This window comes from Bos mutus, chromosome 10 (assembly GCF_027580195.1).
Source record: "Bos mutus isolate GX-2022 chromosome 10, NWIPB_WYAK_1.1, whole genome shotgun sequence".
Taxonomy (NCBI): domain Eukaryota; kingdom Metazoa; phylum Chordata; class Mammalia; order Artiodactyla; family Bovidae; genus Bos; species Bos mutus.
In genome coordinates, this window is record NC_091626.1 from 54,642,617 (window position 1) to 54,669,233 (window position 26,617).

The 26,617-nt window shown below is 37.6% G+C and overlaps 1 protein-coding gene across 7 annotated transcripts in view; it reads left to right on the forward strand.

Annotated features, from left to right (window-relative positions):
* The window catches only part of TEX9 (testis expressed 9), a 232,959-nt gene that overhangs the window by 159,881 nt on the left and 46,461 nt on the right, over positions 1-26,617 (forward strand). For 4 of the 7 annotated variants that reach the window (XM_070377959.1, XM_070377960.1, XM_070377956.1 and 1 more), the window contains 3 exons: positions 4,967-5,145; positions 7,821-7,903; positions 8,841-9,014. In XM_070377959.1, the coding sequence (XP_070234060.1) occupies positions 7,859-7,903; positions 8,841-9,014 (219 nt within the window). In that variant the 5' untranslated portion in view covers positions 4,967-5,145; positions 7,821-7,858. Of the gene's footprint in view, positions 1-1,441; positions 1,488-2,220; positions 2,298-4,966; positions 5,146-7,820; positions 7,904-8,840; positions 9,015-26,617 lie in introns of all 7 variants that reach the window. The other 3 variants (XM_070377955.1, XM_005905623.2, XM_070377957.1) reach the window with 1 other exon arrangement.

A 26,617-nucleotide genomic window follows, 5' to 3' on the forward strand; every position in this document is an offset into this window, starting at 1 on the left:
TGTTAAATGTCTTTGGTCCTTATGAATATGTATATGGTAGGTGGGCAGGGGGAGATGGAAGATGTAGAAAAATGTAAGGAAATGGCAAATACTGATTTAAAATAAGAATGATTTAAAGAGATCACTTAATCTTGTATAAAATTTGGAAACAGACTTCCCTGGTGGTCCAATGGCTAAGACTGCATGTTCCCAATGCAGGGGGTCAGGCTTGAATCCCTGGTGGAGGAATTAGATCCCTAATGCCCTGCATGCCACACCTAAGACCTGGCACAGCCAAATAAATAAAGTTTGGAAGCATTTTCATGTCATATATGAGAATGAGTCTTTGGTCTCTAATTTTAAGATATTTGAAGGCCTTTTCCCCCCCTTTACAGAGCAGTTTCTAGTTCTTTAAGAGGCTGTATTTAATATCTATCTTAAGTATATCTTTGTGTTTAGCATTGAACAAAAAGTATAGCTATTAGGTGACTGTAGGTGGCATCCGATAGAAAGTAATTTTGTTTGTATGTTCTCTACTTTGGTTAGGAGTCCTCAGAATATACAGAGGGCTTTTGGTTTTTTTTAATAGCAATGATAGGTACTGAAGTGGTTGGGTTTTAGAAATATTAATACATGTGTTGGGGATGATCTGGAAAATCGGTCATGGGTAGGCAGATTTTTTCTATAAAGAGCCAGATAGTAAATATTTTTAGGTTTGTGGGCTATACAGTCTTTGTCACAACTACAGATTGGCTGTTGTAGTGCGAAAGCAGATGTGGACAGTGTGTACGTAAATGGATGTGGGTGATTAAACCTTGGGCTGTAGTTTGCAGACTCCCATAAACATTATGTGTTTTAAGCTACAAACATATTCCCCAAACTGCATAAAAAATGTATTTTAGATATATTTATTTATACACTTAACAAATATTTATTTAGTGCCAATTTAAGAGCTTATGTGCCAGGTACTATGCCAAGGACTAGACGTAGAGCAGTGAACTCAGGCAGAAGTATGATTGCTACCCTCGTGGAGTTCATGATATAGTGGGGAAGAACACACTGATCAAGTTTTTACGTTTTTAAATGTGTGAGACAAACAATAACACTGAGTGACTTCACAATGTAAAGCCCTGTGGTGAATCATTTTGTAAAATAGATGATTCCCGTGTGAAGCCAGTATCACTCATTGTGATTTCAATTCATTAAAATTTGTGCTACATTTTCCTACAAAAAAATTGGCACTTTAGTGTTTCTTCCCAAAGACGAATTATTTGACCAAAGCACTTTTCTTGTTTGTGACACTCACTCAAAGTAAGTTAACATGTGTATAATTAGAATTATAGCAAAGTCTACTTGATAGTTTTATATATTTTCCTTTCAGATATAATTGCTGTTGAATTTTATTCTGTCTCAGTTTAGTACCATCTACTATTAATATATGATGTTTATTTTTTATCTGTAGACGTCCATTATCTGAAGGGACAGTTCATTTACATTCAGAAACTAAGGTATGAATTTAAACTTTTTGGAAATGTGATTACATTCTGTAGAATATAGGTTGGCTTTTAGTATTTTTCTTAGACAAAACCGTATGATTCTATAGAAATAGAATATTAGCCTTGTTATTTAAAAGATATGCGTTTATGAAATATTGCTCATAAAATAAATTGAATCCTTTTTTGTCTCATAGTTTCACTGAACAGTTTGAAGATACATTAATTTTTAGTTTTCTCTCTGAAGCCCAAATTTATTAGATGGAAGATCTGAAAAAGAAAAGAATTTATATACAATGAAGGCAATTTGGGAGGTTTATTTGTTTGTTTAAATATTTACTGTGTGTAGAGATCACTATTCCAGGTGCTGGGCATACTGGGATGTACAGATTCCACCCATGGGGATCTTTGACCCAGGGAATAGTATACGTGGAGACGTGTCCGAACAAGAATTGATGAGAAGTAAATTCTGTAAATCAGAACATCCAGTTGAACATTCTGCTAACTAGCTGAATATCTTCAAATCTTTGGGACTCATTTTCTTATCTTTAAATCTCTTGGTCCTAGTAATAACTAGGTCTTTTCTAGCTATACAATTCTGGATTCCTTAAAATACAGTTTTATTAATTATGTGAAAATAGGAATTCTATGTAGCAAACTAGTGATTCTGTGTATTACGTAATTGCCTTCCTAGGCAACTGATTAGAATGTAATTAATTAATCAGTCATTTAAATTCTTATCCTTTAGCCAAAGACCAAAAATGTTGATCCCATAAACAAAGTTCAAAACAAACTATACTCTGCAAGTAAAGGAAGGAAATCAAGGTATAGTACAGTTTTTTAAATTATTACTTTCTTTTTTTAGTTTCATAATTTACAGTATCATTGTTCTTAACTAGTAAGTTTTGTTTCTTTGGATCTTTTTATATCCCAAAAGATACAAAATTACACTCTACATTTTTCTCCACAGTTAGTAATTTAAAGCATCTTCTAATCAGAAATATTTGATTAGATAAGCAAAAATGCCACATTTCAAAATTTTTAACTGTTATTTTTAGCTAGTTATTTTCTTAGATCAGAAACTAGAACCTAGATGCTGTTTCTGCCTAGTTCTCTCAAATAGACTGAATAGTCTTATACTTTTTGAACACCATGCATTATTGTGTATATTGAGATATAGAATGATTTTGGCATGCTCTCAATAAAACTACAGTATAGTTGTAATTTACATTCTATTGTTTTGGGTGAAAAAACTTTCAAGACTATTTTTAGTACTTTAAGCACTAAAAGGAGACCCAAGGGATTCTTTAGAATAGTAGACCTTCTTGAAAAGGAGTCTCACACCTGCAGTGGATTGTACCAACCAGCTTCTAATTCACAGTAAATTATTAATTTTACATGTCTATTGCTTATTCAAACTGATAACTGCATTATAATTCTGGAAAATCTTTGTTAATCCTTGTGTATTTTTGTCATTGTTCAGTTGCCAAGTTGTGTCTGACTGCGACCCCATGAACTGCAGCTTGCCAGGCTTCCCTGTCATTCACTGTCTCCCAGAATTTGCTCAAGCTCATGTCCATTGAGTCAGTGATGCCATCCAACCATCTTATCCTCTGAGGCCTCTTCTTCTCTTGCCCTCAATCTTCCTAACATTAGGGTCCTTTCCAGTGAGTTGACTCTTTACATCAGGTGGCGAAGTATTGGAGCTTCAGCTTCAGCATCAGTCATTCCAGTGAATATTCAGGGTTGATTTAGGATTGACTGGTTTGACCTCCTTGCTGTCCAAGGGACTCTTGAAGAGTCTTCTCCAGCACCACAGTTTGAAAGCATCAATTCTTTGGTGCTCACTCAGCCTTCTTTATGCTTCACCTCTCACATCCATACATGACTACTAGAAAAAACATAGCTTTGACTAATGTCTCTGCTTTTTAATATGGTGTCTAGGTATGTCATAGCTTTTCTTTCAAGGAGCAAGCATCTTTTCATTTCATGGCTGCCATCACTGTCCGCAGGGATTTTGGAGCCCAGTAAAATGAAATCTGATACTGTTTCCACTTTTTCCTCATCTATTTGCCATGAAGTGATTGGACCTGATGCCATGATCTTAGTTTTTTGAATGTTGAGTTTTAAGCCAGCTTTTTCACTCTCTTCTTTCACCTTCACCAAGAAAAGCCAAGTAAAGTTTTTGTTTTTTGAATATAAGAGACCAGAAACACAGGGTGAAAGGATAAGGAAGAAAAAAATCTAAAATGGATAGAAGAAAAGAGAACATATGCTGAATACATAAGTACATACATAACTGGAAAGGGTTATCTTATTTTCAGACTTCAAGTTTACATTTTAAATAAAAGGTTCTTTTCCCAAAAGAATTGTAAAGCCTTTGCTTATGTGTTAAAAGTGAGTTAGGCTTTAAAGTTAAAAGTAAGGCTTTCAGAAACAGACTGAATGAGTTAGTCTTGGCCCATTCCTCAATGCCTTTGATAGTGACTTTTATTTCATATTTCTCCCCTTAAAATCAAAACACAACTTTTTGGTAGATTTTGATCCTGCTTATAATGTTTCTTTAGGTGGAAAAATATGTGGAGTTTGAGCTAAGAAGTCTTTACTCTGCAATTGTTTCTCAAGACGTATTGTTCTTCAGTGTTTGCAGACTTATGGCTAGAGTGATATCAAATTGTACAGTTCTTTTCCAGCAGCAGGTAAAATTAAAAGCCATAGTCTGTATTTGACCTGGGAGGCCAAGTTCAGTACTCTTAGTTTTGGTGTTCGGTTGAGAGTGCTGACCTAAAACACATAATTCTTTAGCAAAAAATGGGTTTGTTTGGAATCAGGAGAGAACTGCACTTTGGGATCTGTCACCATGGTGAGCCACATGCAAGTCCCTGCACAGCAAGGCGAGGGTAACTCTTTCTTAGGGGGAAAAGGAAGCTGGGAAGGCTGTAGGGAACAAAGGCTTTTCATCAGCGGAGCTGTAGCTGGAAAGGAAGAGGAGTCTTTCTTTACACTCTTGGGCTTTGCTGTTGTCGCATGGTGTGAAAGTTGCCCCTCCTGGTCTCCTGACTGTGTGTGTGTGTGTTTTTTTTTTTTTATGATTTTAGTCTTCTCTTTATTTATTTATTTTTTTGATGTAAACTTATTTATTTTAATTGGTGGCTAATTTACTTTACAATCTTGTATTGGTTTTGCCATAGTGTTTAATTGAGGTTTCTGTTTATTTTTTTTACATTGTCAATGTCTAGAGTAACTGGCATCATAAAGCCTTCTCCAGCTCTGTGATTGTCATAAAGATTAAAAGTCTACTAAATCTCTTGTAGTATAGTCCTTGAAAGTATCAATTGTAGATATCATGATAAACTTAAAATTTATAATAATAATTTTGATCTGCTTTTTAATTTGAATAAAGGTCATATCTGGGAATCATATCTACTTTTTATATTTTATATATATATATATATATACACACACATATATATATATATTTTTTTTTTTTTTAGTGTAAAATTGAAATACTCTCATGTGCAGACTGCCAGTGATGTTGCCATTCCAGAGGATTTCTCAGACTTTTCTCTTGCAAAAACAATTAGCAAGATTGAAGGGCAACTAGAGGAAGAAGGCTTACCTGATTTTATAAATGATGATATTTTTTCTGGTGTTAGTGAAGACATTGGAACAGGTAGGTTTTTTGTTTATATTTATTCTTCTATCACAATTGCTTAAAAAAGCAACACTGAGAACAATTTTTCTTGTATTTAGAAAATGTATTGTGATGTTTTGCATTTGTTTGATAGATGAAATAAAATTGCTTTTAAGTTTGTAATTGTTAAAAATGGATGATGGGTAAGCAGAGTTTCACTGAACCCGTCTCACTACTTTTATATATGTTTGATATTTTCTATTATAAAAAGTAAAACTAAAAAGAACTATCTAGGATTAGTTTCATTGACCCATTTTCAACTAAAGTTAAATAAATGCCCCATAGCTTATTATTAAAACATTGAAATAATTTTTTAAAAATGTCTCTTTGAATTCCTTTCATTTGATGTTACTGAATTCTCTTTATTGTGTATTAAATTAACATGTGTTAAAGGATAAATGAATTATTGATTAGCATCAAGTAAAATAATGAATTTTCTAATGAATATTATTTTTTTTATGCTTTTATTTATTTTTTTTGTTTTGTTTTGTTTTTAAATTTTATTTAATTTTTAAACTTTACATAATTGTATTAGTTTTGCCAAATATCAAAATGAATCCACCGCAGGTATACATGTGTTCCCCATCCTGAACCCTCCTCCCTCCTCCCTCCCCATACCATCCCTCTGGGTCGTCCCAGTGCACTAGCCCTGATACTGATTTCTTTCTTACAAACTCATTCTCTGCATACCACTAGAAAAATACTTAGTCTGAGTCATCAAAAACATTATGTTAGTTACCGGTAGTGCCTCTAAAATTGTTGAATTTATGACGTGCCACCTATTCTATTTACATAAAAAACAATACAGTTGAGTTTATATGAACATAGTTAATGTTGAACTGTAATTAACTGGGTTCAGGGATACTGCTTAGTCCCTCTATAATAGCAATGTCTTCACTTGAAAATTTAGCAGTTTGTATTAATATTAGATGATCATGAAGTTTATGTTTAATATTCTGATTCTGTGAAAATCTTATTGATTTACATGTATAATGATTATTATGCTGCTGCTGCTAATTAGTCATAAATGAGGAATAATTCATTTATGCATTTGTTACGTTTACTAACCTATCCAAGCTTTCTGAGGCTAATCATTAAGAATGAAGGCAAGTGAAAGAAAAAATTACCTTCATGCCTCAAGATGCCTTCAAGGACTAAGTGGTCAGATATTGGCTGTTACTCAGTTAATAGTCACTCATGGCCTTGTTAGAGAGTTCCTCCGCCCAGGTATAAGAACTGGCACAGACTACCTTAAATTGCTGCTTTGTTTCTTATTGCTTAATGACCTCTCTGCCACTTTTGCATCCTTCTCTGTTCACAGTCTTTGACCAAGGTGTCTCCCCTTTTAGGGAGTTCTTGCCTATTCCACATGATTACCTAGAATGGCTGGGTTATGTGTGGAAGGAAGCAATAAAAAAGTAGTTTAGTAGCACAAAACTTTGTAAGACTCCTTTGTAAGTTTAAAGTTGTGTAAGTGTACAAAATGTAATTAAGTATACAAAGCACTGCTTTGTAAGACTAAAGTTGGAGTGCGATGAGAGGGAGGTTAATGCTGTGTACCTCCAGAGACAGAGCACTCAGCTCCTTGATGATACTACTGAAGTTAGAGTTGGGGAGAGAAGAGATGGATTGTTTCCCTTCTGTCCTCTGCTAACCTGGAGGCTAGAAGAGAGTCAAGGCTGGAGAAATCTAGGTGTGGCTAGAGCCAACCATAGTTCATCAGTTCCAAGTAATGCTGGGGACAGTTTATAACAAGAGCTTTGAAGCAGGAAGTATGTGTGGAGACGTGTGTGCTCTGTGGGGTTTGTCCTAATGATCTTTCAGAGACTGAATATTAAGATTGTTTACTTAAGATAAGCTTCATGAAGGCAAAGCTTGTCTTAACAATATCCGTATTATGCCTGAAATGTAGTAGAGACTTAATGTATATCTTTTAAATTAATGACTGGATGAATTATGAGTGAGTTCCAAGTTCAGTTTTCACTTTATGTACTTTTATACGCCTAAAAACTGCAAAGGTTTACTGATGTTATTGAATAAAGAACTTTTGCTAGCAATGAAATACTAAAAGTAGATCTTAATTAGGGGTTTGTGGGGAAAAAAGCTTCAGCAGTAAGGTATTTGTGTATTTTTCTGCTTCTCAGACACATACACTACATGTTAACTTAGGTGAAATTGGGATGTGTGTTGCAGTCAGTGGCATTTGATGATTGCAGTAGTTGGGACTGAAGTTGAGTTTTGCTAGAGAGGATTTGTGTTTGTTTCTGCCAAACACTTTGGGAGCATTATTGACCTGAAACCACTTTAAATTCTGCTTGAGGTGTTTTGAATGACATAGGTAAGTATGAATTCAGTCTGTAAACTACTGGCTTTTAGTTCCGATTCTCAGGAAAGATTTTTGATTTTTCCCCCCTTTCTTTCTTTACTCTTTTTATATTGAGATATATATAGTTCCTTTTATACCTGGGTAGATTTTTCATTTGCCTCCACATTAGGGATTGTGTCTTTAGTGTTTTCTTCAGTGTTTCCTAAAAGGGATCTCCTATTAGACTCTTCATCTTGAGCACTTTTTTCCTTCATAAAATAATAGTCTGTTTTACAATTGATGGCATCTTAGATTCAATGAAAGACAATATATATTATTATTGATGCAGAAGCACAGATTAGATTTCTGAAGGCCAAACTCCGTGTTATGCAGGAAGAATTGGATAATGTTGTCTGTGAACGCAATAAAACGGTAAGTTTTTAAAACCTTTCAGAATAAATGCTCTTATAGTCAAAGACATTTTAGGAGCAGTTTTCAATTTTATTTTAAAAATAGCTTCACTGAGGTATAATTCACAGTTAACTTTTACATTCAATAATTGTGTATAAATACTGAACTTTGTTCTGAGATGTTGAATTTCCAGAGCTGAAGAGTTTTATGTTAGCAATTAGAATGCTGTATATTAGACTGAGATGTGTAAGCTAATAATATTAAACAGAAATAAAATATCTGAATTCCATTTTTGAGGCAGAAAATGGAATGTAATTTATTTTTCTTTAAGAAATGAGTATAAATATCTCATCAAAGATCATATAATGGAATATTACTCAGCCATAAAAAGGAACACATTTGAGTCAGTCCTAATGAAATGGATCAACTTGGAGCTTACTATACAGAGTGAAGTAAGTCAGAAAGAGAAAAACAAATATTGTATATTAATGCACTAGAAAGATAATATGGATGAACCTGTCTGCAGGGCAGCAATGGAGATGCAGACATAGAGAACAGACTTGTGGACACAGTGTGGGAAGGGGAGGGAGCAGACGAATTGAAAGAGTAACACTGAACATATACATTACCACATGTAAAATAGATAGCCAGTTTGTTGATGATGCGGGGAGCTCAAACCCAGACGCTCTGTTGTGACAACCAAGAGGTCTGGGATGGGATGGGAGGAGAGAAGGAGTTTCAAGAGAGAGGGAAGCAATTGCTGATTCATGTTGATGTGTAGCAGAAACTAACACATTGTAAAGCAGTTTTTCTCCAATTAAAAATAAATTACTTCTTTTAAAATAAAAAGATCATATGAAGCTACTTTCTGTTTTCAGTTTTATGATTTTTACTTTTGTGTTTTGATACCAAATCTTGTGTGTTTCTTCATATAATCTATAATTTCATGACTGTATAGGAGGATGAAGTTCAGGATTTAAAGTCTCAACTGAAAAATTTTGAAGAAGATTGTGTGAGACAGCAGCGGACAATTAATTTGCAACAATCTCAAACAGAAAAGTTTAAAACTCTTTTTGAAGAAGCAAACAAAAAATGTGATGGATTACAGCAACAGTTGTCTTCAGTGGAAAGGGTAATAATTTTTCTATTTTTTCCTAACCTAATGCCAAAGATGCACAAAAACACAAAAGTCACATGTTTGCTTAGACACCACTTTTCATGGTACAGTTATTTTGTTAGTGTTTCCTAAAACCTCTTCCCCTGTTATTAGAACAGTATTTTTTAGTGGCATTACTAAAATATAATTCACATACAATACGTGTTACCCTTTAAAGTATACAATTCGGTGGCTTTCAGAGTATTCACAGAGTCGTGCAACTGTCACCACTGTCAAGTTTGGAACGTTTTCATCACCTGGAAAGGCACCCTGTACCCTTTAGCCACAGTACCTCAACCTACTTCACCCCATCCCCTCAAGCTCTAGGCGGCTTCTCACTTATTTTCTGTCTTGATAGATTTGCCTATTCTGGACATTTCTGGACAGGTAGACTCATACAGTGTGTGATACTTCAAAACCAACATTTTTGCTTAATGTTTTTTTCATCTACATTGTAGCATATGTTAGGACTCCATTGCTTTTTATAGAGTAATATTCCTTGTTATAGAGTATATGAATAAAATACATTTTATTTATCTGTTTATCAGTTTATGGACATTTGAGTTATTTCTGTTTTGGAACTGTTTTGGATAATGCTGTACTATGAACATGCATATACAAGTGTTTGTGTGGATATATGTTTTTGTTTTTCTTTTGTTTTTCTTGCCTAGGAGTGGAATCACTGGATTTATGTTTTATTTGTTTGTTTTTTATTTTATTTATCTATGACTATGCTGTATCTTCATTGCTGCGTGCAGGCTTTCTCTAGTTGGAGCGGGCAGGGGCTACTCTTCCTTGTGTTGCGCAGGCTTCTTGTTTAGGTGGTTTCTCTTGTTGCGGAACACAGGCCCTAGGCCCATGGGCTTCAGTAGTTGTGGCATGCAGTCCTTTGGGCTCTAGAGAACAGGCTCAGTAGTTGTGGCTCACAGGCCTAGCTTCTCCACAGCGTGTGGGATTCTCTCGGTCCAGGGATTGAACCTGCGTGCCCTGCATTGGCAGGTGGATTCCTAACCACCGGACCACCAGGGAGGTCCCAACCTTATGTTTAGCCTTTTGAGGAACTTCAGATTGTTTTCCGAATCACCTATACCATTTTTACATTTCTAACAGCAGTGTATAAGGGTTCCAGTTTCACCACATCCTATGAGTACACGTTAGATTGGCAGTACCAATCCCCTGTGCATGCTGAGGGATGACTGTATACCATTCTGTGAGTTTTGACAAGGGCATCATCATATAACCATTGCCACAACTGAGTTGTAGAAGACTTTCATCATCCCCAAAAATTTCTCTGTGAATTTAGTCCTCTCCCTACTCCCAGTCTTAGGTAACCACTCTTCTGTTTTTGATTCTTATATTTTGGCCTTTTCTAGAATGTCATATAAATAGAAATACATAGTAACTTCTTAGAGTCTGATTTAACTTAGCATAATGCATTTCTGATTCATCCATGTTATAATCTGTTCTTTTTTATTATTGATTGTAACATAGAATGAATATACCACATTTTGTTTGTCTATTCATCTAGGAAGAAAAATTACTTATAGTATCTTGTAGTCTAAGCCTGTGCTTTTGAAAATGATAGCCACTCGTGAGGCTAGTCCAAATTGTGTCGTGCTGTGAGTGTAAATCAGCATCTAATTTTGAAGATGAAATACAAAGAAAGATGTAAAATCTCATTAATATTTTAATATTGGTTACATGTTGAAATGGTAATATTTTGGGTATACTGGGATAAGTGAAATATAGTAATAAAATTAATTTTACTTATTTCTTCTTAAGGTGGCTATTAGAAAATCTAAAATTACATACGTAGTTTGTACTATATTTCTGTTGCTTTAAGAAATAAAGCCAAGTGGTCTAAGAAAGAACAAACTATTATATCTGGGAAACAACTGTTTGTCAGTTTACGATTTGTCATCAGGCATCCAAGCTGTGATCATGTCACTGCTCAAGTAGATGTAACTTGCCTAAATCTTTGATTCTTTTCTTGTTCTTGGCCCTCATACCCAATCCTATGCTTTCTTGATTCTGAATGTTTTTCACTCATCTCTTGTTTTCATTTCCTATTGCTACTTCTTGGTTCAAGCTATTATATCTTATTTCTGAATCCTCTTCACTGGGGTTCTTTCTCTTTTCCATGGTATCCTGTACTCTGTCAAAAGATTAATATTCTCAAAGGACCACATTGATTATAACTCTACTTTTATGTAGGCAGGAAAGGAATTGATATTTTTGAGTGCTGTCTGTCAGGTAAAACACACTGGGAAACTGAATCTGAGAGGTCAGGCAGAATGCCTGTGGTCAAACAGGATTGGCAGAGCAGGATTCAAAGTGTGTTTATTTGACTCTGCAAATCATGTAGACTCTTTCTCCAACCCCCTAATAAATGGACTTAAACACATAGCTGTTCTAAAATTTCATTGTTGTTTAGGGTTAAGTATTTGAAAATTTTATTTCATGGTGAATGTATAAAGGCATTATGATACATTGGCTAGCTGAAGATTTTATGAAGACTTGCATTGACTCTGAACTCCCCAGCTTTAATTCCTATCTGCCTATTGGCCAAACAGACAAAACATAGTTTTCCTGGGTTATGTGGTACTCAAGATTGAATCTTTCTTTGTTAATTCTATTCATTTTTTCTCTATCTCAAAATAAGTCTTAGTGTACAGTTCAGAGAAATACAAACAGAGCTTAAGTAGCTGCTTCTATAAACCTGGAAAAATCAACTATTAAAACATTGTTATACATGTTAACTTATTTTAGCTGTTGATTCTAACAGATGGAGTCATTCTTAAAATATAAAATCAGAAATCATTTTACCCCATCTTTGGATTTTGTTTTTTTATTAATGATATGTTTACAAACCAACTCTATTTAGGAATAACTTAAACACAATATACTTGATTTAATTGTACAATTCATTGAGTTTTGACAAGTTAATATATCCTTGTAACCACCACCATGATTAAGATAAAATTTCTGTCACTCCCCCAAGTTTCCCTTGTCTCTTCCCTATAAGTCCCCAGTCTCTCTAATCATGACCCCAAGCAGCCACTGATTTGCTTTCTTTTGCTGCAGGTTCATTTTCCTTGTTATAAAATTTCATATAGATGGAAACCTAAGTATGTACTTTTTTGCATCTGTTTTCTTCAGCATGATGTTGAGATTCATCAGTGTTGTTGCTTGCTTTATGGTTCATTTTCATGTATTGCTGAGTGGTATTCATTTATGGATTTACCACATTTCATCTGTTCACCAATTGATGGGAATTTGAGTTGTTTTCAGCTTTAGGCTATGAGAAGTAAAGCCACTATGAATTTACACGTACAAGTGCTTTGTGTAGATACATGTTTTTGTGTAAACATATTCAGTATCATTCATCATGTTGATGAAGTGCCTAGGAGTAGAACTCCTGAGTTTATGGAAAGCGCATGTTTAACTTTTTAAGAAGCTGTCAAACTGTGTTCTAAAGTGATTATACCATTTTTCATTCCAAGTAGCATTGTATGAGAGTTCTAGTTACTCTGTATTCTTACTAACACTTGGTATTATCAGTCATTTTTAATATTAGCCACTCTGGAGGATCAGACTCTGATGCTGGGAGGGATTGGGGGCAGGAGGAGAAGGGGATGACAGAGGATGAGATGGCTGGATGGCATTACTGACTCGATGGATGTGAGTCTGGGCGAACTCCGGGAGTTGGTGGTGGACAGGGAGGCCTGGCGTGCTGCGATTCATGGGGTCGCAAAGAGTTGGACACGACTGAGCGACTGAACTGAGCTGAACTGAGAGGACCAGAAGTAGTATCTCAATGTAGTTTCATTTGTATTTCCTTGATAACTTGATCATGAGTATCTTTTCATAGGCTTATTAGCTGTTCATATTATCTTCTCTTCTTATGTATATGTTCAATTTTTTTGCCCAAATTAGAAACATTGGGTTGTATTAAGAGTCCTTAATGTTTTCTTATATAATTTTTTTGCTAGAAAGAAGGTACTGTGAATAGTTTTTCTCAGTTTGAGTTGACGTTAAATTTTTTAAGTATCTTTCAGAAGGTAGCAGTTTAAAACTTTGATGAATTCTAATACATTTTTTGTGCTCTTTTTCATCCTATTTGAGAAATCTTTGCCCATAAATTTAATTATTGTATGTAAGTCTATTTGGATTTTCCATTATTTTGGAATCAGTTTTGGTAATTTGTGTTTTTAAGAAAGTTTTACAGTGCTGAGTAGTTAAACTCATGGGTATAGATGTGTCCATACGTACATACTCAGTCACTCACTTGTGTCCAACTCTTTGTGACCCCGTGGCCTATAGCATGCCAGGTTCCTCTTTCCTTGGAGTTTTCCAGGCAAGAATACTGGAGTAGGTTGCCACTTCTATGGGATCTTCCCAACCTAGGGATTGAACCTGTGTCTCTTGTGTCTCCTGCATTGGCAGTCAGATTCTTTACCACTGTGCCGCCTGGGAAGCCCCATCATTTATTATATTTTTACTTATATTTTTAATCTCTGTGATTATGACTTCTGTTTCATTCTTGACACTAATAATTTGTCTCTTCTATGTTTTATTCTTAATTAGTCTAGCTACATACTTATCAAATTCACTGACTTTTTCAATGAATCAGTATTTGACTTTTGTTCATTTTTCTGTACTATTTGTCAGTTTTCCACTATATTGCTTTCTAATGTTACCTTTGCCTTCTCTGGTGGCTCATTGGTAAAGAATCCGTCTGCCAATGCAGGAGACATGAGTTCAGTCCCTGGGTCAGGAAGATCCCCTGGAGAAGGAAATGGCAACCCACTCCAGTGTTCTTGCCAGAGAAATCCCATGGACAGAGGAGCCTGGAGTCCTATAGTCCATGGGGTCACAAAAGAGTCAGACACGACTTAGTAACTAAACAACAACAAACTTTACCATTTCCTTCATTCTTATTTGGGCTTAATTTGTTCTTATTTTTCAGGATTCTTAAGGCAAAAGCTTACATAATTGATTTTTTACTTTTGTCACATAAGAATTTAAAGCTGTAAATTTTCTAAGTGCTGCTTTATCTGTATCCACAAATTTTGGTGCTTTTTATTAAGTTCAAAGTATTTTCTAATTTCCTTCCTGATATTTCTTGACAATTGGATTATTAAAAGTATGTGTTGTTTAATTTTAAATATTATTTTTCCTGTCATTTTGTAAATTGATTTCTAATTGAATTATGTGGTGTGTGATTTTGTTCTTTGAATATTTGTTCCATATAGTTTTGTAGGCCAGCATTTGGCCTCTCTTGGTAAATGCTTAATGTGCCCTTGAAAACAGTATGTGTTATTCTATACTGAGTAGTTTTCTATAAATATGTATTAGGTCAAATTTGTTGACAGTATTGTTCAAGTATTCTGTCTTTATTGTTCTATCAGCTATTGAGAGAGGAGTGCTTGTGCTGAATTCTTTGTTAAAATTGCCCCCTTGGTAACTGTATTGTTTTCTACATCTGTATTTACAAAACATTTTAAGTAGGTTCATTTGTACCATTTTTAAGATTACAGATATAACAGATATCATATGACATTTGTCTTTCTCCGGCTGAGTTACTTCAGTCAGTATGACATTGTCTAGGTCCATCCATGTCCTTGCAAAAGGCATCCTTTCATTCTTATTAATGGCTGAGTAATATTCTATTGTATATATGTGCCACATCGTCTTTATCCATTCTTCTGTTGATGGACATTTAGGTTGCTTCCATGGCCTTGCTATTGTAAATAGTGCTACAGTGAACATTGGGGTGCAGCTATCTTTTTGAGTTATGGTTTTCTCCAGAGATATGCACAGAAATGGGATTGCTGAATTATATGATAGTTCTTTGTTTAGTTTTTTTAAGGAACGTCCTGATTCTTCTCTATAGTGGCTATACCAGTTTACATTCCCTCCAGCATTTACTATTTGTAGAGTTTTTTGATGATGGTCATTCTGATTGGTGCGAGGTGATACTCATTGTAGTTTTGACTTGCATTTCTCTAGTAATTAGTGATGTTGAGCATATTTTCGGAGAAGGCAATGGCAACCCACTCCAGTACTCTTGCCTGGAAAATCCCATGGACAGAGGAGCCTGGTAGGCTGCAGTCCATGGGGTCGCTAGGAGTCGGACACGACTGAGTGACTTCACTTTCACTTTTCACTTTCATGCACTGGAAAAGGAAATGGCACCCTACTCCAGTGTTCTTGCCTGGAGAATCCCAGGGACAGGGGAGCCTGGTGGGCTGCCATCTCTGGAGTCGCACAGAGTTGGACACGACTGAAGCGACTTAGCAGCAGTAGCAGCAGCAGAGCATATTTTCATGTGCCTCTTGGCTTTCCATATGTCTTCTTTGGAGAAATGTCTATTTAGATCTTTTGCCCATTTTTTATTTATTTATTTTTAATATTGAACTGCATAAACTGTTAGTATGTTTTGGAGATTAATCCTTTGTCAGTTGCTTCATTTGCAGATATTTTCCCCATTCTGTGGGTTGTATTTTTGTTTTCTTTATGGTTTCCTTTGCTGTGTAGAAGCTTTTAAGTTTAATCAGACCCCATTTATTTATTTGTTTTTAATTTCCTTTAGGAGGTGGATCAAAAAAGATCTTGGTGCAATTTATGTTAGAGAATGTTCTGTCTGTGTTTTCCTCTAAGAATTTTATAGTATCTGGGCTTACATTTAGGTCTTTAATGGTGATGGCATCACCAACTCAATGGACAGGAGTTTGAGCAAGCTCTGGGACATGGTGAAGGATAGGGAAACCTGGCATGCTGCAGTCCACGGGGTCACAAAGAGTCAGACACAATTAAGTGATTGAACAACAACAACAATCCATTTTGAGTTTACTTTTGCATATAGTTTTAAAGAATGTTCTGCTGCTGCTGCTAAGTCGCTTCAGTCGTATCTGACTCTGTGTGACCCCGTAGATGGCAGCCTACCAGGCTCCTCCATCCTTGGGATTCTCCAGACAAGAATGCTGGAGTGGTTTGCCATTTCCATCTCCAATGCATGAAAGTGAAAAGTGAAAGTGAAGTCACTCACTCGTGTCTGACTCTTCATGACCCCATGGACTGCAGCCTACCAGGCTCCTCCATCCATGGGAGTTTCCAGGTAAGAGTACTGGAGTGGGTTGCCATTGCCTTCTCCAAAAGAATGTTCTAATTTCATCCTTTTACATGTAGCTGTTCATTTTCCCCACACTGCTTAATTGAAGAGACTGTCTTTTCTCCATTGTATGTTCTTGCCTCCTTTGCTATAGATTATGTTACTGTAGGTGTGTGGGTTTATCTTTAGACATTCTATCCTGTTCCATTGATGTATATTCTGTTTTTGTGCTTATATCATACTGTTTTGATTACTATAGCTTTGTAGTATAGTCTGAAGTCAGGGAGCCTGATTCCTCTAACTCCATTTTTCTTAAGATTGCTTTGACTATTCGCAGTCTTTTGTGTTTGCATACAAATTGTAAATATTTTTTGTTCTAATTCTGTGAAAAATGCTGTTAGTAGTTTGATAGGGATTACGTTGAATCTGTAGATTACTTTGGGTTATATACTCATTTTGATAATTTTGATTCTTCCAATCCAAGAATTTGGTACATCTCTCCATTTGTTTGTGTGTCATCTTTGATTTCTTTCATTAGTATTTTATACTTATATGAGTATAAATTTTGCCTCATTACATGGATATAATCTTAGGTGTCTTATTCTTTTTGATGTGACAGAAAATGGGGTTATTTGCTTAATTTTGGTTTCTGACCTTTTGTTATTAGTGTATAGGAATGCAAGAGATTTCTGTGTATTAATTTTGTATCCTGCAACTTTATCAAATTCATTGATGAGCTTTAGTAGTTTCCTGGTAGCATCTTCAAGATTTTCTATGTACAATATCATGTCATCTTCAAACAATGATAGTTTTACTTCTTTTTCCAATTTGGGTTCCTTTTGTTTCTTCTGTGATTGCTGTAGTTGGACTTCCAAAACTGTGTTGAATAATAGTGGTGAGAGTAGACAACCTTGTCTTATTCTTGATCTTAGAGGAAATGCTTTCAGTTTTTCACCATTGAATATGATTTTTGCTATAGGTTTGTTGTATATTGCTGTTAGTATGTTGAGGTAGATTCCCTCTGTGCCCACTTTCTAGAGTGCATGCTAAGTTGCTTTTGTCATGTCCAAATCTTTCTGACCCTGTGGACTGTAGCCCACCAGGCTCCTCTGTCCATGGGATTCTCCAGGCAAGAATACTGGAGTGAGTTGCCATTTCCTTCTCCAGGGGATCTTCCTGACCCTGGGATTGAGCCCACATCTCTTATGTTTCCTGCATTGGCAGCAGGTGGTGGGGGGGGATCTTTACCACAGGCACCACCTGGGAAACCCTTCACTTTCTGGAGAGTTTTTATCATAAATGGGTGTTGAATTTTGTCAAGAGCTTTTTCTGCATCTATTGAGATGATCATGTGGTTTTTATTCTTCAGTTTTTAATGTGGTTTTTCACATTGATTGATATACTTATGTTGAAGAATGTTTGCATCCCTAGGATAAATCCCACTTGACCATGGTGAATGATCCTTTTAATGTGTTGTTGAATTCAGTTGTTTAGTGCTCTTTAGTGATATTAGTATGTAATTATTTTTTCTTTTTTAACATTGGAGTGTAATTGCTTTATAATGTGTTCATTTTCACTGTGCAGTGATGTTAATCAGCTATATGTATACATATATCCCCTTGCTCTTGAGCCTCCCTCCAATTCCTCCTCCCATCCCACCTTCTAGGTCATCAAAAAGCATGGACTGAGCTCCCTATGCTATACAGCAGCTTCCCACTAGCTGTCTATTTTACACATGGTAGTGCATATTTGTCAGTGATATTTTCTCAATTCATCACTCTCTCCTTCCCCTCACTGTGTCCACAATTCTGTTCTCCTAAGTCTGCATCTCTATCCCTGCCCTGCAAATAGGGTCATTGGTATTATTTTCCTAGATTCCATATGTATGCATTAATATACAATATTTGTTTCTCTCTTTCTGACTGACTTCACTCTGTAGGACAGTCTCTAGGTTCACCACATCACTACAAATGACCCAATTTCATTCCTTTTTATGGCTGAGTAATACTCCATTGTATGTATGTACCACATTTCTTTATCCATTCATCTCTCAGTGGCCATTTAGGTTGCTTCCATGTCCTGGCTACTATAAATGGTGCTGCTGTGAACATTGGGGTACATGTATTAACATCTTTTTATATTATGGTTTTCTCATGGTATATGCCCAGTAGTGGGATTGCTGGGTCATATGATAGTTTTAGTTTTATAAGGAACCTCCATACTGTTTTCCATAGTGGTTGTATCAATTAACATTTCCCCCATCAGTCCAAGAGCATTCCCTTTTCTCCACACCCTCTCCAACATTTGTTTGTTGATTTTTTGATGGTAGCCATTCAGACTAGTATGAAGTGATACCTCATTGTATTTTTACAATACAGTAATCAGTGATGTTGAGCATCTTTTCATTTGTTTGTTGTTGGCCTATAATTTTTTTTTGGTGATAGATGTCTGGTTTTGATATCAGGATGATGATAGCCTCATAGAATGAGCTTGGGAGTATTCCTTCATCTACTACTTTTTGGAAGAGTTTCAGAGGAGTGTGTGTTAACTCTTCTTTAAATGCATCATATAATTCTCTTGTGAAGCCATCTGGTCCTGGACTTTTGTTTTTTGGAAGGTTTTAATAACAGTTTCAATTTCAGTGCTTGTAATTGATATGTTCATATTTTTTATTTCTTCCTGGATCAATTTTGGAAGATTGCAGCTTTCTAAGAATTTGTCCATTTGTTCTAGGTTGTCCATTTTATTTCTGTTTAGTTGCTTGTAATAATCTCTTATGATCGTTTGTATTTCTATAATGTCTGTTGTAACTTCTTTTTCATTTCTAGTTTTATTGAGTCCTCTCACTTTTTTCTTGATGAATGTAGCTAAAGCTTTATCAATTTTGTTCATCTTCTCAAAGAACCAGCCTTTAGTTTTATTGATCTTTGTTATTGTTCTGTTCATCTCTATTTCATTTATTTCTGCTCTGAGGTTTCTGATTTCTAGCCTTCTACTAACTTTGGGTTTTGTTCGTTGTTCTTTCTGTAGTTGCTTTAAGTTTAGGTTGTTCATTTGAGATTTGTCTTGTTTCCTGAGGTAAGATTGTATTGCTATAAACTTCCCTCTTAAAACTGCTTTTGCTGCCTCCTATAGGTTTTGGGTTGTTGTGTTCTCATTGGTCTCTAGGCATTTTTTGATTTCCTCTTTGATTTCTGTAGTGATCCACTGGTTGTTTAGCCTCTTTGTGTTTGTGTTTTATATATATATTTTTTTTTTTTCTGTAGTTGATTTCTAATCCTACAGAGTTGTGGTTGGAAAAGATGCTTGATATGATTTCATCTTTCTTAAATTTACTGATGCTTTATTTGTGGCCCAAGATGTGACCTATCCTGGAGATTGTTCCATGTACAGTTAAGAATAAAGTGCATTCTGCTACTTTCGGATAGAATGTCCTATAGTTAATAGTTAAGTCTGTCTGGTGTAATGTGACATTTAAGACTTGTGTTTCCATATTAATTTTCTGTTTGGATGATGTCCGTTGGTGTAAGTGAGGTGTTAAAGTTCCCCACTACTAATGTGTTACTGTTGGTTTTCCCCTTTGTGGCTATTAGCATTTGCCTTATACATTGAGGTGCTTAGTCACTCAGTGCGTCCAACTCTTTGCGACCCCATGGACTTTAGCCTGCCAGGCTCCTCTCTCCATGGGATTCTCCAGGCAAGAATACTGGAGTAGTAGCAATTCCCTTCTCCAGGGGATCTTCCCAGCCCAGGGATCGAACTCGTGTCTCCTGCATTGCAGGTGGATTCTTTATCGTCTGAGCCACCAGGGAAGCATATATACAATTTTTATTTATGTGTATGTATGTATACACATCCATAATTGCTTTAAATGTAAATGGTTTAAATGCTCCAAACAAAAGACATAGACTGGCTGAATGGATAAAAAATAAGACCTGTATATATGCTGCCTATGAAAGATCCACTTCAGACCTAGGGACACATATAGACTGAAAGTGATGTGATGGAATAAGATATCCCATGGAAATGGAAATCAAAAGAAGGCAGGAATAGCAATACTAATATAAGATAGGATAGACTTTGAAGACTATTACAAGAGACAGGGAAGGACATTACATAATGTTTAAGAGATCAATCCAAGAAGATATAAAAATTGAAACTCCAGTACTTTGGCCACCTCATGCGAAGAGTTGACTCATTGGAAAAGACTCTGATGCTGGGAGGTATTGGGGACAGGAGGAGAAGGGGACGACAGAGGATGAGATGGCTGGATGGCATCACTGACTCGATGGATGTGAGTCTGAGTGAACTCTGGGAGTTGGTGATGGACAGGGAGGCCTGGCGTGCTGTGATTCATGGGGTCGCGAAGAGTTGGACACGACTGAGCGGCTGAACTGAACTGAACTTGTAGATCTTTTTATTCCCTTCCTCTTTTGTTCTCCTGCGATTTGATCTTTGGTGGTGTATTCAGGTTGCCTCCATTTTTTCCCTAAGATTTTGGATATCATTGTTACTATCATTACTCTGAATTCTTTTTCAGGTAGATTTCCTGTCTCCTCTTCATTTAGTTGTTCTTGTGAGTTTTTAGCTTGTTCCTTCCTCTTTAGCGTATTACTCTGTTGTCTCATTTTGTCTAACCTTCTGTGTTTGAGGTCTCCTTTCCAGAGGCTGTAGAATCTTAGTTCATCTTGTTCTGGTGTCTGCTCCCTGGTGGGTGCGGTTGGTCTAGGGGCTTATGCAGACTTCTTGGTGGGAGGGATTGGTACTTACCCACTGGTGGGTAGAGGTGGCTCTTGTCCCTTGTGATGAGCAAGGCCATGTCATGGGGTGTGTTTTTCAGTGGCTGTGAGTTCAGTATGACTTTCAGCATCCTATTTTCTGTAATGGGCTGTGTTCCATCTTGGTGGTTGTTTGGCCTGAGGCTTTCAGCACTGGAGCCTGCAGGTTGTTGGGTGTAGCCAGATCTTGGTGCCAAAATGTGGACCTCCAAGAGAGCTCATTCAGATCTGTTTCCCTGGGACTTCCCCCACCAGTGTCTTTGCCTTCATGGTGAGTCGTAGTTGACCTCAGACCCCTTGGTATGTGTAGCCTGGGTTCCTGTTGAGGTACTGCTCTTTGCAGGATCCCAGTGCACGTGAGACCTTGTGTGCACCCTCCAGAGTAGAATCTCTGTTTTCCCCAGCCCTGTGGAATTCCTACACTCCTAAAGTCCTGCTGGCCTTTAAGACTATGCCCCAAGGGTTCTTCCACCCAGTGCCAGACCCTCAGACTGTATTTGAGGGCTATTTTATGTAGAAACATGCCTGTGTAGCCTTTGTAGGTGTACTATTTCTTGGTGCGTGTGTTGTTTTTAGTGTAGGTGTCTGCCACTTCTTTCTGCTGTGTATGCTGGCAGTTACCCCCTCTACAGGAGGTGTGATTACGTTGTGGTAACCAGCGTATGCACTGGATGTTGAGCAGGGCCTCCCTTGTGCTCTGTTGTCGCTACCCTGTCAGAGGTGGGTTCTATTCCGTAGTTGTTGGATTAGAGGCCCCCAGGTCTGTTTCTTAGGTGTGTTTTTGATCTGCATATGTAAGAAATTGGAATTGGAGCATTCCCACTGGGAGGAAAGCCACTGAGTATTCCTCCTCTGGAGCTGTTCACCAGTGGGTATGGGCTGTTATGTCATTCCTGTTGTATGAGCTCTCAGAGTCCACTGCTGTTGGCACTGCTCTGGGCCCCACCTTAACTGTGGATATGCTGGTAGTTGGCCCTAGTGTCTGTCAGATGTTATTTTCACCAGGCCACCAGCACAGATCCATTGAAGTCAGGTCGCAGGATGCAGTTATCATGGATATGGATCCACTGTAGGCACGATGAGGGGAGTTCATCCTCTGGCCTGGCCCAGCCCCCATGTATATATGCTCACAAAGTGTAAAGCTGCTAAAGGTAAGACCTGTCTTGGCTGCACAACTACTCATTATCCATTCAGATGTTCTGTAGGTACTTACTTAGTATACAAAGGCTGTTGTGGTGGTGTCGGTTCTAGGTTGCCCAGCTGGGAGGAGAGGTTTCTTAGTTGCACAGCCCCTGGGGCCCAGCTGTAGTTTGAGCCCCACCTCTGCATGTGGGCCACGCATAGGAGTCTGCTCCTGAGGCTGCCCCAGAACATAGGAATCCACCTCAGTGAGGAAGGGGTGTGGAGGCATCAGCAGCTGGAGTTGCTGGAGCCCCAGTGGGGACGAGGGGCTCAGAGGGAAGCTGGCAACCATGGCATGAGAGAGCTGGCCCTAGCCAGAGCCCTTCCTAGTGCCTTTGGAGGAAAGGCCGGTGCCTGGGGAGAGAGGCTACAAATGGCTCCACCCCTCTCTCATCACTCAACAATGACGCCTCTCTTCAGTGTTTCCTCCACAAGCATTCAAGGTTGTGGATTTCCTCACTCCTGTCCCCTCAGACCATCTCCCTGCAACTAACTAGAGTCCTCTCCCCAGGTTTCGTCTCTAAATGCCAAGTTCCAGCACCAAACCCGTCTTCCCTGTAGGTCTCACTTGGTCCTGCCTGCCTCAGACTGTTGCTCTGCTCTCCTTTGAATAACACCCGAAGCTCCCCTTCTTTCCCCTCTGATTTCCCCAACAATAAGGGGGCTTCATCAGGTGCAGGAACCTCTCTTCTGCTTTAGCTCCCCACCCGGAAGTGCTGGTCCTGTCCCTCTTCCTCTGCTCTTCCTTTTCCTGTCTTTCTTTTGTCCTACCTGGTTATGTGGGGATCTTTCATGTCCTTTTAGGTGTCTGAGTTCCTCTGCTAGTGTTCAGCTAGTGCTCTGTGAGAACTGTTCCATTTATAGATGATTCTTAATGCATCTGGAGAGAGATAAACTCCACATTCTCCTACTCCTCCATCTTGACTTTTTGTCATCTTTTTACTTTTAATCTGTCTCTACTGAAAATGAGTTTGTTACAGAAACCACATAATTGACTTTTGCTTCTTTATCCACTCTGACAGCCTTTGTCTCTTATTGGAATGTTTAGTTCATGTACATTAATACAGTTTTTGGTGTTTAGATTTAAATTTGCTATCTTCCTATTTGTTTCCTATTTTTCTGAACTGTTCTTTGTTACTTTTTCCTCCTTTGAATTGAATATTTTTTAGTATTCCATTTTTCTCCAACATTAGCTATAGCTAGGTTTAGATTTAAGGTTTATAATATACATATTTAACATATTACAGTCTACCTTCAAATCATGTTATAGTATTTCACATATAACATAACACTCTCACAGTATACTCTATCTGCTTCTTTTGTGGTCATACATTTATCTTTAAATGTCATATATCACACAACATTTTCTCTTTTAACAGTCATTTGTATTTTAAAGAGATGAAGATATTTGCCATTTCTTGTATTCTTCACTCTGGATGTTTTTCCATGCTTCTGCTTGAAATACGTACCTTTTCTCTTTTTTTTGAAATAACTACCTTTTCAATTTTTGTGGTGCCAGTTTACTAGTCACTATTTTTTTTTTGTTTCTCTGTAAAAGACTGTTTTTCCTTACCTGAAAAAACAAAAACTTTTTATTTTGAAGTGATTATAGATTGATGTGAAGTAGCAAAAACAGTACAGAGAAGTCCTGTGTGCCCTTCACTCAGTTTCCCTCAAGGCTAATACCTAACATAATTGTACAGCATTAAAATGAGGAAACTGACATTGGTACAATCCATAGACATTATTCAGATTTTATCAGTTTTTGTATAAACTTGTGTGTTTTTGAGTGCTTTAATTTTTGAAGGGTATTTTTCACAAGGTATAGAATTATCAATTGACTGTTTTTTGTTTTCTTTGTTTAAAGATATACTCTGATTTATATGTTGTATAGTTTCTGACTAAAAGTCCACAGTAATTCTTTTCGTTCTATTTTTGTAGGCTGCTACTGCTAAGTCTCTTCAGTCATGTCTGACTCTATGCGACCCCATAGACGGCAGCCCACCAGGCTCCCCCATCCCTGGGATTCTCCAGGCAAGAACACTGGAGTGGGTTGCCATTTCCTTCTCCAGTTTTTGTAGGCAGTGTGTCTTTTTTTTTTTTTGGCAGTGTGTCTTTTTTCTCTGTTTTTAAGACACTGTCTTTGTTGGTGGTTTTCAGCAATGTCATAATGATGTGCTTTCTCAGTTTTCTCAGTATGGAGTTTGTATTCTGCCTGAAGTTTGTTGAGCTTTTCTTCCCTAACTTGTTTTTAAATAAGTTTATTTATTTATTTATTTTTGGTTGTGCTGGGTCTTCATTGCTGTGTGGGTACTTCTCTAGTTGCAGTAAGTGGGGGCTACTTTTTGTTGCAGTGCATGACCAACCTAGATAACATATTCAAAAGCAGAGACATTACTTTGCCAACAAAGGTCTGTCTAGTCAAGGCTATGGTTTTTCCAGTGGTCATGTATGGAGTGAGAGTTGGACTGTGAAGAAAGCTGAGTGCTAAAGAATTGATGCTTTTGAGCTGTGGTGTTGGAGAAGACTCTTGAGAGTCCCTTGGACTGCAAGGAGATCCAACCAGTCCATCCTAAAGGAGATTAGCCCTGGGATTTCTTTGGAAGGAATGATGCTAAAGCTGAAGCTCCAGTACTTTGGCCACCTGATGCCAAGAGTTGACTCATTGGAAAAGACTCTGATGCTGTGAGGGATTGGGGGCAGGAGGAGAAGGGGACGACAGAGGATGAGATGGCTGGATAGCATCACCAACTCGGTGGATGTGAGTCTGAGTGAACTCTGGGAGTTGGTGATGGACAGGGAGGCCTGGTGTGCTGCGATTCATGGGGTCGCAAAGAGTCGGACACGACTGAGCGACTGAACTGAACTGAACTGAACTTATGGACTTCTCATTGCAGTGGTTTTTCTTGTTGCAGAGCACTGGGCTCTAGGCATTCAGGCTTCAGTAGTTGTGGCATGTTGGCTCAATAATTGCAGCTCTTGGGCTCTAGAGCACAGGCTCAGTAGTTGTGGCTCATGGGCTTAGCTGCCCTCTGGCATGTGGGATCTTCCTGGACCAGGGATTGAACCCATGTCTCCTGCATTGGCAGGTGTATTCTTAACCACTGAGCTACGAGGGAAGCCCTTGTTAAGCTTTTTGAATCTGTGGGTTCCTACCTCACTCCCCGACTTGAGACTATAATTATACTTCTGTTAAATTACTTGATATTTCCACATTAATAATATCAATGGTATTTAGGTTACTGATGAGCTCTTTTAGCCTTTTTTTTTCTTATGTTCTTTATTTGGATAGTCTATTGCTATCTTCATTAGGTTACTGATCTTTTCTTTGTACTGTCTGTTAGTGTTAGTTGCTCAGTTGTGTCTGACTCTCTGTGACACCATGGACGGTAGCCCACCAGGCTCATCTCCAGGTGAGAATAGTGGAGTGGGTTACCATCTCCTACTCCAGGGGATCTTCCTGACCCAGGAACTGAACCCGGGTCTCCTGCATTGCAGGCAGATTCTTTACTGTCTGGGCTACCTGTAATGTCTAGTATGCCCCTATACCTAAGCAGAGATACTCATTTTTATATATTCATCTATAGAAGTTCCATTTGACTTTCCTTTGCATCTTCAATTTATCTTCTCATTAAATTAATGTTTTGCTTTAACCACTTATGTATAATTAAAGTAGCTCTTTGACAGCCTTGTTAGCTGGACCCGTTATATTTCTCACTTATGGATTTGTCTCTATGGACTGATTTTTTTCTTCTGGATGTTGGTCATATTTGCCTTGGGTTCTTGGCTTGGTTAGTGCTTTTTTACTGAATGCTATTGTTGAATGATTCTATTTAGTGTGCTTTTTGAAGACAGTGTTGGATTTTTATAGGTAGTTATTTGCCAGTTTAATCCTTTTGAGGCCTGTTTTTCAGTTTTATGAGAGTGTGTCTAGAGCAGCCTTCAGAGATAGTTCAACTCTACCCTTAATGCTTCCCCTAAAGAGACCTTTCATCAGATCAGATCAGATCAGATCAGTCGCTCAGTCGTGTCCGACTCTTTGAGACCCTGTGCATCCCAGCACGCCAGGCCTCCCTGTCATCACCAACTCCCGGAGTTCACTCAGACTCACATCCATCGAGTCAGTGATGCCATCCAGCCATCTCATCCTCTGTCGTCCCCTTCTCCTGTTGCCCCCAATCCTTCCCAGCATCAGAGTCTTTTCTAATGAGTCAACTCTTCGCATGAGGTGGCCAGAGTACTGGAGTTTCAGCTTTAGCATCATTCCTTCCAAAGAAATCCCAAGGCTGATCTCCTTCAGAATGGACTGGTTGGATCTCCTTGCAGTCCAAGGGACTCTCAAGAGTCTTCTCCAACACTACAGTTCAAAAGCATCAATTCTTCAGCGCTCAGCCTTCTTCACAGTCCAACTCTCACATCCATACATGACCACAGGAAAAACCATAGCCTTGACTAGACGGACCTTTGTTGACAAAGTAATGTCTCTGTTTTTGAATATGCTATCT